The sequence below is a fragment of the Crotalus tigris genome, unplaced genomic scaffold, assembly GCF_016545835.1.
Source record: "Crotalus tigris isolate CLP2741 ecotype Arizona unplaced genomic scaffold, ASM1654583v1 scf7180000021817.203328, whole genome shotgun sequence".
Taxonomy (NCBI): domain Eukaryota; kingdom Metazoa; phylum Chordata; class Lepidosauria; order Squamata; family Viperidae; genus Crotalus; species Crotalus tigris.
The window spans coordinates 93,534-105,695 of NW_024098689.1; the positions used below are offsets into that span (position 1 = coordinate 93,534).

The following is a 12,162-nucleotide window of genomic DNA, read 5'->3' on the forward strand; positions in this document are numbered from 1 at the left end:
TGTATGTGCTATTGAATTCCACCCACTGCGTTCTTTTTGTAGGTTGGATATGAAAATGCTGGCACAGTGGAGTTCTTGTTGGACAGACATGGCAAACATTACTTCATTGAGGTCAATTCCCGGCTTCAAGTTGAGCACACGGTGACAGAAGAGATCACAGAGTAAGTGGCTCTCTCTCCCCCCTGAGGTTTTGTTGTTAGCTGGTGTTTAAGATTCTGAGGTGCTTCCTGGTGATCTGGAGTGGCCTGGCTGCTCCTCCAGAGGACTCAAAGGAATCAGGCCCAGCCGTAGGAGGTGAATACAATAATTGCAGATTGTGGGCAGCAAGAGGAGTGCAGGGCAACCTCCCTCACTCCAGGGAGTGAGCTCATTAAGAAAGCAAATTGGGGGGGGGTGTCAAGAAGAGTTGCCAGGGAACTGAATGGGAAGAGGAGAGAAGAGACCAGAAAAATGATGGTTCTGAAGGATGGTCAGCTGGACTCTGCGGGGAACCAAGATTGTCTCCTAAATCAGGGTTCTCCAAACTTGGCAACTTTAAGGTGAACTTCAACTCCCAGAATTCTTCAGCCAGCATGGGATTCATAGAGTTGCCAGGTTTGGAGACCCCTGTCCTAAATAACTTCAGATGTGCTTAAAGGCAAAGGCTTCCCCTGTCCGGTCGTGTCTGACTCTCGGGGCCAGTGCTTATCTCTGTGGCTTAGCTGAGAGAGCCAACATTGCCTGAAGACACTTCTGCGGTCATGTGGCCAGCAGGGCTACAGAGAACACTCTTAATTGATCCCAACAAAGTTTTCCCCTAAGTCAAGAGGAAATGCTTGGCTATCAGGAGTGCCTGAGAAAGGAAAAAGAAGAAAACATTTTTCTCCTGCTGGTACTTTAAGAAGGAAAAGTGAAGATGACAATGGATAAGCATTTGCAGACATGCCTTACAGTGCTTACGGCATCTTCTCACCTGAGAACAAGAAGAACTTCTGGGGAGGAGGAGACCAGGATGGTGCCTCCCAAGTGGCACCGGGGCATTATAAGAAGACAGGGAGGAACGAAGGCTGTTCAGGAGGAAATGAAAGGGACACGGGTTGTTGAAAGGGTTGACCGGAGCTCCAGGCTTGGGTAGTATGTTGGCTTCTAAAAGAAAAGACTGTGAAGATGCAAACAACTTTCACCAAATCACCACCGGTGGTATTAGAAGGAAGCTCAACATCTTCTCATGGGAGGCTCTTCCATTTTCACAGAAGAGGACCGGAGAGGCAAAGAAGTCTGCGGATCAAGGCTGGCTTTGCAAGTGGCACCCAGAGCAGAGATTTGGGGGTCACGTTTTGAGTAAGCTGGATGATGGCCTGCTAGCCCGAGATGGGCTCCCCCTTGCAGAGTTTGGAGCAGGAGGGCATTAGGTAGAGTCCTGAGGGAGTTTGGAGAGTGAACCCTGAAGCAAGGACTTCTGTGCTGTAAAAATTGGGGTGTTGCTGAAATGGGGCCTCTTAAGCCACTCAAAGGCAAATCAAAGCTCTTAGCTTTTCTTCCTAGCGGCTGTGTGTTGTGCTTAACTGGGTTTCTTTGGGTGGATTCTGGCCAGGGCTGTCTGGCGAAGTCCATGAGCTTCGCCACCACGTTAATATACAGAATGTGGAAATAAACGAAATGAGCTCTCTGGGCCAGGTCTCTCCACCTCTCCCGACCTTGCGCTGCTTTTGAGTTGTTCTGTGCGCTTATGGGGTCCAGAAGAATAAATATGGCTTCAGGTAAAAATGGAGGCCTGGTGAGATGATTGCCAGGATCGGAACTGAGCAGTTGAAGGACAGTCACCGTTGTTCAAAAGGAAGAGAAGCAGAGCAGGGGAGAAGGCTGCTCCTCGTGCAGTGAAAATCTCCATCCCTGCCCAAAATACAAATGAATGTGACTGGCCAAGCAATAGGACTAAAATAAGTGCACAGCTGTTGGTGTTCCGGCCAGTTCTTCCTAACTGCAGACCTTTCAGTGACGCATGGAGACATTGGGGTAGGAGGCAAATTTTGCCAGCCATGTTTCATCACTTGCTGGTCATTCTTTTCTTCAGAGGATTGATGGGAGACACAATAGCATCATCTGGAGACTAAAACCGATGCAGTTTAACACCCACCACGGACTTCAGTTTTTAGTACAGCAGGGATAGCTGATGCAAAGGAGCTCAGAGCAGGGGCTCCATCCCCTCTGGGACCCTAATAGGAGGGAGGGGGTGCTAAAGGTGGATCACATGAATCAGGCAGCACCAAGGTTGGTTCTTTGCACTGCAACTGGCAAGCACTTTGCAGAATCCCATCTGGGTCACCCACCAAGACCAGAGGTTTAGTCTTCCGAGCTTTTGGACTCATGCTGGACCCATCCTCGGAGAACTTCTCTCTGGCAATTTGTCTGCAGTCAAGATTTTCATCTAGCTGAGTCACATCTGAGACCCTCCTGCCAAACGTAGCTACAAAGATGATGCTAAAGCATTTGTGAAAGTACAGACCCTGTTTCCCCTGGCTGGTTCATCCCTTTCTTTGTTTGCCTGCTTGTTCCCCGCCTTTATTATTTTTACAAATACCTCAAGGCAGCAAACATCCAATACACCTTTCTCCTCCTATTTTCCCCGACAACAACCCTGTTGGGGGGGGCTGGGCTGAGAGAGAGGGACAGGCCCAAGGTCACCCAGCTGCTTTCATGGCTAGGTCAGGACTTGAACTTACAGTCTCCTGCTTTCTCTGGCCTGTTGCCTTAATGAGTAGACCAAGCTGGCTCCCTTTTGACCCAGTTCCCACAAACAGCCTGGGTCAGCAGGAGAGAACCAGAGAAGACTCCAAGCTTTCCTCCTTGCTTCTCTCTGCAGGAGCCAACCGAATGAGGCTGCGGGCTCCGCACCACAGGCCTGCAATCTGGCTTCAGCCTCCTAGGAGTACTGGGCCCAGATCCAGTGGGGTAGGGCAAGGGCCGGTGGGGGCCGGTCCACCTGCAGAGCCCAGGGGAAGTTTTCCCCGTCTTGAATGTCCGCAGGAGAATATTTAATGCAGTGTTTCCCTTGTGACTGGTATTTTACTTTTCACTTAAATGAACTTCATTGTTAGATGCTATTATATTTGTACTTAATGGAACACTGAAGATTCTCTGGATACTTATTATCATGCAATATTGGAATTCAACATTATGGAAGCACAAGCAATAGAACACAGTCAAACTAGAGTCTTGGACTTCAAGAGAGCTAATTTCAATAAACTTAGAGAGAGTTTGGGAAGGATTCCATGGGTGAGAATCCTCCAGGGCAGTGTTTCTCAACCTTGACAATTTTAAGGCATGTGGACTTCAACTCCCAGAATTCCACAGCCAGCATGCTGGCTGTGGAATTCTGGGAGTTGAAGTCCACATGCCTTAAAATTGTCAAGGTTGAGAAACACTGCTCCAGGGCAAAACAACTCAAGAAGCTTGGGAAATTTTGAAAAGTGAGATAATAAAAGCCCAGTCTAGCACAATACCAACAAAGAGGAAAAATAACAGCTCTCAAAAGAAACCAGCATGGCTGCATAAAGAACTCTCTGATAAATTGAAAGATAAAAAGGACAAGTATAGAAAGTAAAAAGAGGGACACATAACTAAGTCAGAATATCAGCAAATAGCCCGAGCCTGCAAACATGAAGTGAGGAAAGCTAAAGCTCAAAATGAACTAAGGCTTGCGACGAAAGTAAAAAATAACAAAAAAAGCTTCTTTCAACATGTAAAAAACAAGAAAAAAGTGAAGGAAACAATTGGTCCATTAGTGGGTGAAAATGGCAAGAAGGTGACAAGCAACAGGGAGAAAGCAGAACTATTTAACTCATTTTTCGCATCTGTCTTTACACAAAGGGAAAAAAACAGACCAACCTATCAAAAATAATGCCATAAAAAACAGAATAGAAACACAAGTTAAGATAGGCTGGAAAAGAGCTGATGTAGTTCCCATCTTCAAAAAAGGAAAAAAAAATGGATCCAGGAAATTACCGACCTGTCAGCCTGACCTCAATACCTGGGAAAATTCTGGAAAAGATAAACAATGAATCAGCGAACACCTACAGGCAAACAAAGTCATTACTAAAAGCCAACACGGGTTTGTCAAAAACAGATCATGCCAGACAAACAGATCATGCATTTTTTGACCAAGTGACAAAATTAGTGGACCAGAGGAATGCTGTGGATATAATTTACTTGGACTTCAGTAAGGCATTTGACAAAGTAGATCACAACCTACTACTTGATAAGATAGAAAAATGCGGGTTAGACAGCATCACCACCAGATGGATCCGTAGCTGGCTGACCGGCTGTACTCAGTGTGTGGTCCTCAATGGAACCACATCAACATGGAGGGAAGTGTGTAGTGGGGTGCCCCAGGGCTCTGTTCTGGGCCCAGTGCTCTTCAACATCTTCATCAACAATTTAGACGAGGGGATAGATGGGGAACTCATCAAATTTGCAGACGACACCAAGCTGGTAGGAATAGCCAACATTCCAGAAGACAGCTTAGGATACAGGAGGATCTGGACAGACTTGAACACTGGGCGCTATCTAACAAAATGACATTCAGTGGTGAAAAAAGTAAGGTTCTATATTTAGGCAAGAAAAACCAAATGTACAGGTATAATAGAGGGTACCTTGCTCAATAGTAGTAACTGTGAGAGGGATCTCGGAGTCCTAGTGGACAATCATTTAAATATGAGCCAGCCGTGTGCTGCAGCTGCAAAAAAGCCAATACAGTGCTAGGCTGCATTAACAGAGGGATAGAATCAAGATCATGCAAAGTATTAATACCACTCTACAATGCCTTGGTAAGGCCACACTTGGATTAGTGCATCCAGTTTTGGTCACCACGATGTAAAAAAGATGTTGAGACTCTAGAAAGAATACAGAGAAGAGCAACAAAGATGATTAGGGGACTGGAGGTTAAAACATATAAGGAACGGTTGCTGGAATTGGGTATGTCTAGTCTAATGAAGAGAAGGACGAGGGGGGACATGATAGCAGTGTTCCAATATCTCAGGGCTGCCACAAAGAAGAGGGAGTCAAGTTATTTTCCAAAGCGCCTGAAGGCAGGTTAAGAAGCAACAGATGGAACTTAATCAAGGAGAGAAGCAACCTAGAACTAAGGAGAAACTTCCTGACAGAACAATTAATCAGTGGAACTACCTGCCTCCAGAAGCGGTGAATGCTCCAATACCGGAAGTTTTTAAGAAGAAACTAGCAGCCATTTGTCTGAAATGGTATGGGGTTACCTGCCTGAGCAGGAGGTTGGACTTGATGACCTCCCTTCCAACATTATTACTACTACTATTATTATTATCATCATCATCATCATCATCATCATCATCATCATCATCATCATCATCATCAAACAGTACAAAAGAACACCAAGATGGTACTTAAAAAAGTAGAAAAGCATAATGTTCCTTCAGGTGGGAACATGAGCACAAATTTAGCAAATTAATTATTGAAAGGCTACTTTCCATTAATGCCCTTGTATTAAAGTAGAAATGTACAGCCTCTCTTTAATGGCTGAGCCACTGTTTTTGGATAGGCCTAGGTTTTCCACAGAGACCAGGTGAATTTTGCTGTGCTTGCACTGGAATTAATAGACAACAAAGAAGTTAACGTGTTGGGGAGACATCTTATGCAGGATTTCTATGTGTGGAAAATAAGATTTGTTTTAGGAAACCTCCTTGCCAAGAAAGAAACAAGCAGACAGACATTTCTGCAGAAGCTGGGGTTTGTGTTCCTGCATTGAGTAGGAGTTCTGAGTGGAGCAAGATTTGGACTAAAATACAAAACACGATTCACTAAGTCCCATGCTGAAAATTTAGCTCTCAAATCAAAATTTAACCAAAACGAATAGCAATAGCACTTGAATTTACTGTATATACCGCTTCACAGTGCTTTTACAACCCTCTCTAAGCAGTTTACAGAGTCAGCCTGTTACAATCTGGGCCCTCCTTTTACCGACCTCGGAAGGATGGAAGGCTTGAGGCCGGTGAGACGCGATCTGCCGAACTGCTGGCAGCCGGCAGTCAGCAGAAGTAGCCTGGGCTACTGCATTCTAACCATTGCACCACCACGGCTTCTAATGTATAAAAAATGAGCATGCTTTTGAAGAAAAGCCCCTCAAAATTTGGAATTTACACAGGTAATCGCAATCCGATACAAAGAGGTCTAATTCACAAAATTAGAACACAAAACCGTAGAGTTAGAAGGGACTGTGGAGGTCTTCTAGTCCAAGGCAAGAGACCTTACACTATTCTAGACAATTTCTCTGTTGATGCAGCCTAGGACTGCGTTAACTGTTTTGGCAGCTGCAGCACCCTGCTGGCTCCTACTTAAGTGGTGATCTACCAGGGCTCCTAGATCCCTCTCATAGTTACTCCTGTTGAGCCAGGTACTGCCTACTCTGTATCTGTGCTTTTGGTTTTTCCTGCCTGAGTGCAGGACCTGACTTTTCTCACCACTGAGCTGTATATAGTTGGCTAGGATCCGATGATCAAGTCTGACAAGACCCTTCTAAATCTTATTTATTTATTTATTTATTTATTTATGAGACTTATATACTGCTTTAAGTGCAAGCACTCTCTAAGCAGTGTACACCAGTAAGCAATGTGTATATATATTTACATTGCTCCCAACTATCTGGGTCCTCATTTTACCTACCTCAGAAGGATGGAAAGCTGAGTCAACCTTGAGCCGGTGAGATTTGAACCGCTGACCTGCTGAATACAGTCAGCTAAAGTGGCCTGCAGTACTGCACTCTAACTGCTGCACCACCTCTTGAGTCTTTTTTCCAAAGTTCTTCCCATCTTGGTGTTAATCTGCAATTTTGCTGAGTTCCCTTTCTGCCCCCCTCATCTAGTTCACTGAAGATACCCATTGACTTCAGAATAAAAATTATGTGAGATCTTTGGATATTGCAGGCATTAATTGATAGGTGATTGGGTTTTTTTTTCAAACTGGAATTGAGATTTTGTACCAGTATTCAGGAATCACAAAAGTGCTAATAAGTGAACTCAAAAATTATTCTGAAAATTCAGACTGTAAAATCCAAATTTAGAAAGAGGGACAGTCCAGGATTATCTTGTTTTTGAAAGGAAATGGGCCTAATATCTGTCTTGATTCATTGATGTCATCCTGCTAAATGGTTAAATTGGGGTTCTTTTCTCTTAGCTTTTCTTCCTAGCAGCTCTGTGTTGAGCTTAACTGGGTTTCTTTGGGTGGATTCTGGCCAGGGCTGTCTGGCAAAGGAGGGCAGTGCCAGCCCCAGTTTCTGGGAAGTGGCCATTTTTTTTTTTTTTGCCATTTTGATAATATCCCCATCAGAGAGGGTCTTACCATGTTTTATTTATTTATTTATTAATAAAATTTATATGCCGCCCAATCCCTAGGGACTCATTTGAGAAAGGGGCTTCTCTTGTAATGAGGGACCCCTTCTCCTTAGAGCAGGGGTGTCAAACTGCCAGCCCGCGGGCCAGACGCATCACAAGGAAACCATGCCCAACCCATTGCCGGCAATGGGGGAAAAAATTCGGATACGTCATGTGACATGTGACATCGCGAGTTTGACATGTCTGCCTTAGAGGGACCCAAAGCCCAAGAAGCAGCCAGGGCTTTTACAGCCCCACAAAAATATGAAGCCATTTTTAAAAAATCAATCTGCAGATAGATGCTTTTATATGTGAAACCAGGAGGAAGATCTGTTACATCAACCTTTAGTTAGAAATAGCTGTGCAACACCACCTCTCTGTGAAGGCAAGGCCCCCTTTGCCTGTGGGGCAGGTGGGGGGGAGCATGGTTGTTTCCAGACTGAGGACACTTGGAGAAGGTGCGTTGGGAGACTGAGCAGAGAAAGGTGCCCAGGAGCCAGGACCTCAGTGCCCAGCTTCCCGCTTACCCAGGCTGGGGGTGATTTGCAAGATGCTAACTCTGCCCCTCTGGGAACAGCCCTTCCAGAGCCAGATCTCCTAATCTGCAGAAGAGAAGGGAGGTCAAAGGATTGTCCTATGCATCAAAGAGTCAGGTAGATGATGGAGCAAGAACCCCTGGATGGACAGTGGAGGTCTTGGGTGAAGAATGTTCTGGTGGTCATCTCCTTCTAGAAGTAGTGGATCTCTCAGGAATGAATGGGTTTGGTAGGCCATTGAATCCTTCCGCTTCACCTGCCAGGAAGGAAAAGGGAGTCTGTGCTCTGCAGAAATGATCTCTTCCCTGTCCAAAACCAGAAGCTAGGATCCATCTGCACAAAGATCAGAGTCTGAATGGTGCCAACCAGGAGACTGCTTGTTTTAAAGGCTCAAGCAGCCTTGGTTCCCAGCCTTCTACCAGAATTCTCCCAGCTCATTTGTGTGTGCCTGTTTATTTATTTATTTTCTTCTAGAAAAAGGTTCCTCCCTTATGTTGATCCATCCATCCACCCACCAGTCACAAGGTATCTCCCTTTTATATAAATTGAAAGAGGGACATATAGCTAAAATAGATTACCAGCAAATAGCCCGAATCTGCAAGGATAAAGTTAGGAAAGCTAAGCCTCAGAATGAACTAAGACTTGAAACAAATGCCAAAAATAATTTTAAATAGTTTCTTTCAGAAACAAGAAAAAAATCAAGGAAACAATTGGTCCACAAGTGGGGAAGATGGCAAGGGGGTGATGGGTAGCAGGTAGAAAGTGGAATGGCTTAATTCATTCTTTGTATCTGTCTTCACACAAAAGGAAAAGGTAGCCCAACCTATCAAAAGCAGCACCGTGGGAGACAAAATAGGAATACAAGTCAAAATAGACAAGAGGGACCAGAAGGATTACATCCTTGGGTTCCGAAGGAGTTGGCAGACGTGAAGTTGAAACCACTAAAAAAAATCTTTCAAATCTCCTAGAACATACCAGAGGACTGGAAAAGAGTTGATGTGGTTCCAATCTACAAAAAGGGAAACAATTGGATCCAGGAAATTTACAGATCAGTCAGCCTGACATCAATACCTGGGAAGATCCTGGAAAAGATAATCAAGCAGCGCATTTGTGAAACAAATAAGACAATTATTAGAAACCAGCATGGGTTCATCAAAACCAGAACACATCAGACAAGCCTTATTGCTTTCTTTGACAAAGTGGCTAAATTAGTAGATAAGGGAAATGGCAAGTGCTGTGCTGCGCCATTTTGGCTCCCCCCCCCGCTACACTTGGCTAGGCTCGGCAAGGTCGCGTGCCACCTGCCAGGTGCCAATGTACCACCAGTGGTATACGTACCACCAATTGAAAAGGAAGTAACGGGTGGGAGATCAGTAAAGAGAGATCCAACCTAGAACTAAGGAGAAATTTCCTGACAGTGAGAACAATTAACCAGTGGAATGACTTTCCTCCATCACTGTGGGTGCTCCATCACTGGAGGTTTTCAAGAAGAGACTGGACAGCCATTTGTCTGCAATGGTGTAGGACCTCCTGCTTGAGTAATGGGTTGGACTAAAAGACCTCTAGGGTCCCTCCCAACCCTATTATCTTTGTTCGATGGTCATCTTCAGATGCATAGTTTTGCCTCACTGGGGAAGGCTAAAGTTCTCCTAAAGCCAAGCTTGTTGAGCTCCCTGTGCTGTGCCCATAGCTCTTTGCTTCTGAGATGGTGTCCTGTGTTCTCCAGCCAGCCATCTGGGTCTGGCATCACTGCGGCTCTCTCTGCAGCTTGGTCTCAGCTGCTCTCTCCTATGCTTTGCAGTGTGGATCTTGTCCATGCCCAAATCCACATCGCCGAGGGGAAGAGTCTGCCAGAGCTGGGCCTGAAGCAGGAGAATGTGAGCCTCAACGGCTGCGCCATCCAATGCCGCGTGACGACCGAGGATCCTGCTCGTGGGTTCCAGCCCGACACGGGCCGGATTGAGGTAGGGGGCTGCAGTATGGCTCTCCTGGAGTTTTGTGTCTCCAAAGTCTGTGGTTTGGAGAAGATAACAGGGTGGACAGAAGGGCCCCAGGCATCGTAAAGAGGTTTCCATAACTCGTTCAGATAAGTATTTCTGCCTTTCATTTGACTGAGCTGCAATTTTAACATTTAATAAAAATGCAAACTTGAATCTGGTCAAGCATAAAATCTACCCTCATGCAAGGATAGGAAGAATAATATAAATGTGCTCAAGATGGTACACGCTGTAACCTTTCCGATATCATTAGCAAATCAAAGATCGGCATAAAAGTCCCAGTATGGTTGCCCTGCCCTAAAGAATGCCCACTCCTGCCCAGGTCCCGGGGCTTCCTCTGCAACGAGAGACTCTGCCAGTCTTGCTCAGCCCAGAGCGCCTGGGCAGCTACCACCCGTCCTGTCTGCCAGCTTTTAAACTGCAGCATCAGAAGAGTGTGTGACTGCTCTACTAGGGTTTTATTTTTGAGATGTTCCCAAACCCCCACCACCATCACTTCCTTTTACTGCAGACTATCAGAAAATTCTAAATAAAATTAATTTCTTCCTGCACAGCTTGAAGGAAAGAATGAAAGACTGAGCAGTAAAAACATTAGATTTGCAGAACATAGAAAAATAAATCAAGCAGCTTCCTAAGTTGCTGACCAAATTTGTACCTGCACAATTTTCTGAAGCAAATGTTTTGTTTATGTGCTCTCTCCTTCAAATTTCTGGAATATATAAATTTTAATCAGAGACTATTTGAGGGAATGGCAAACTTCCTCCTTTCTCAGCCTTTGTCCACAGCTGTCTCTCCAGCCATCTCCTCCTCGTGTTTTAAAAGATTGCTGTGGGCTTCTGCATCTCGGGCAGACCCTCTGATTGGAGAGGGGCGCCATTAAACAGGGTCCCGGATGGCATGCAAGCAGCTCTTAGCGGTTGTGGGCAGGGTGTTTCCACCCTCCCAAGAGTTGCTCTGGTGCTCCTCCCAATTGTGTTCGGTCATTTCTGTATTTCTAGCTTTTTGCGACCTCTTGGCCCAGCAGGATCACACGGGGAGGGCTTGTGATGGCCGCTTTGAGTGCTCCTCTGCCAGGAGTCACCAAGGCCTCATCTCTGCCCCCTGCAAGTGCAGCAGCCTTTTCTCTGAAGCCTGTGCGGCCTTGCAGAGAGAATGGCAGAGAGTCTCTCCATGCAGATTGTGGGGCTGAGGGCTTCTTGTCCTCCTTCCCCTCCAGCCCAGCATCCCCTCTTGCTTTCCTGAAGGTGCGGGGGGGGGGTCGGGCACTGCCCTACTGGGGGACGAGTCCCGGCACTGCTGTCTCTGGCTTTGCTGCCTGCCTCTCACCAACCATCAGTTGCTGACTGCTCTTTTGCTGGGAGGCCTATTTATTCAAGCCACTTGCTGCCCCAGAGCTCAGCTCTGTCTGCCCGGGCTGCTTCGCTAGCAGAGCTGCTAGGAGACTCCCTGAAAGCAGCAGGCCCCACGTCATGGGGGTTTTTTAGTGCTTTGCAGGTCATCTGTCTCAGCTGCCCCCGTCATGTGTGACTTCTAGCCTCTGGGACAGCTGACTCCCCCGGCACCGTGGTGACTTTCTATGGGGCAGGCAGAGGCACAGTCAGGTCAATCTCTTCTGCTCCTGATCCGAAGGCTCCAACCGATCCCAACTGGGCTTCTCTGTCTTTGCCCTTCCGCTTGAGAGGAGGGTGGCACCCTCAGAGCTGTTGGCTTCACTGGGCCAGCAGGGCAGGAGGCCCGAGGCCTCTCCCGCTTCCTGGGGGCTCAGAGTCGGCCAGGCCAGGCCCCTGTCTTTCTGACCCTCATCTCCAGCCTGCTCCTTCTCTGTAGGCCTTAGGATGCCAGGCTTGGCCCCCCCCCCATTTGTGCCACAAAACTTTTCCTCCTTTCCTCCCTCCCTCCCTCTCTCTTTTTCTCTCGTTCCCAGGAAGAGGAGCTTGACTGCAAACAAGATCTCCTGAAGGTTATTAATGGTCACATCTGCCACCCCCAGAATAATTTGTGTGCTCTTCTCTTCTTTTCTTCCTGCTTGCAAAACATCTCTGTCCCTCCAACAGCCATTTGGTGCATACAAAGCCTGATGAAGTAGTTTATAATCCTGAAGAGCTCGTGGGATCATGTTTTTATGTAATTTTATTTTTGGGCAGAGCATGTTTCCGCCTCCATTTCTTAGTACTGAAGTTAGTGGAAAGGCAGCCTGGAGAGCCTGTGGCTGAATCCCTGGTGGCCGAGGAGATCCTGAGCTCTCTGAGC

General features: G+C 46.4%; 1 protein-coding gene across 8 annotated transcripts in view; it reads left to right on the forward strand.

Annotated features, from left to right (window-relative positions):
• Nucleotides 1-12,162, forward strand: part of PC (pyruvate carboxylase) — a 129,091-nt gene that overhangs the window by 42,887 nt on the left and 74,042 nt on the right. For all 8 annotated transcript variants that reach the window (XM_039319002.1, XM_039318998.1, XM_039319005.1 and 5 more), the window contains 2 exons: nt 43-161; nt 9,717-9,879. In XM_039319002.1, the coding sequence (XP_039174936.1) occupies nt 43-161; nt 9,717-9,879 (282 nt within the window). The remainder of the gene's footprint in view (nt 1-42; nt 162-9,716; nt 9,880-12,162) is intronic.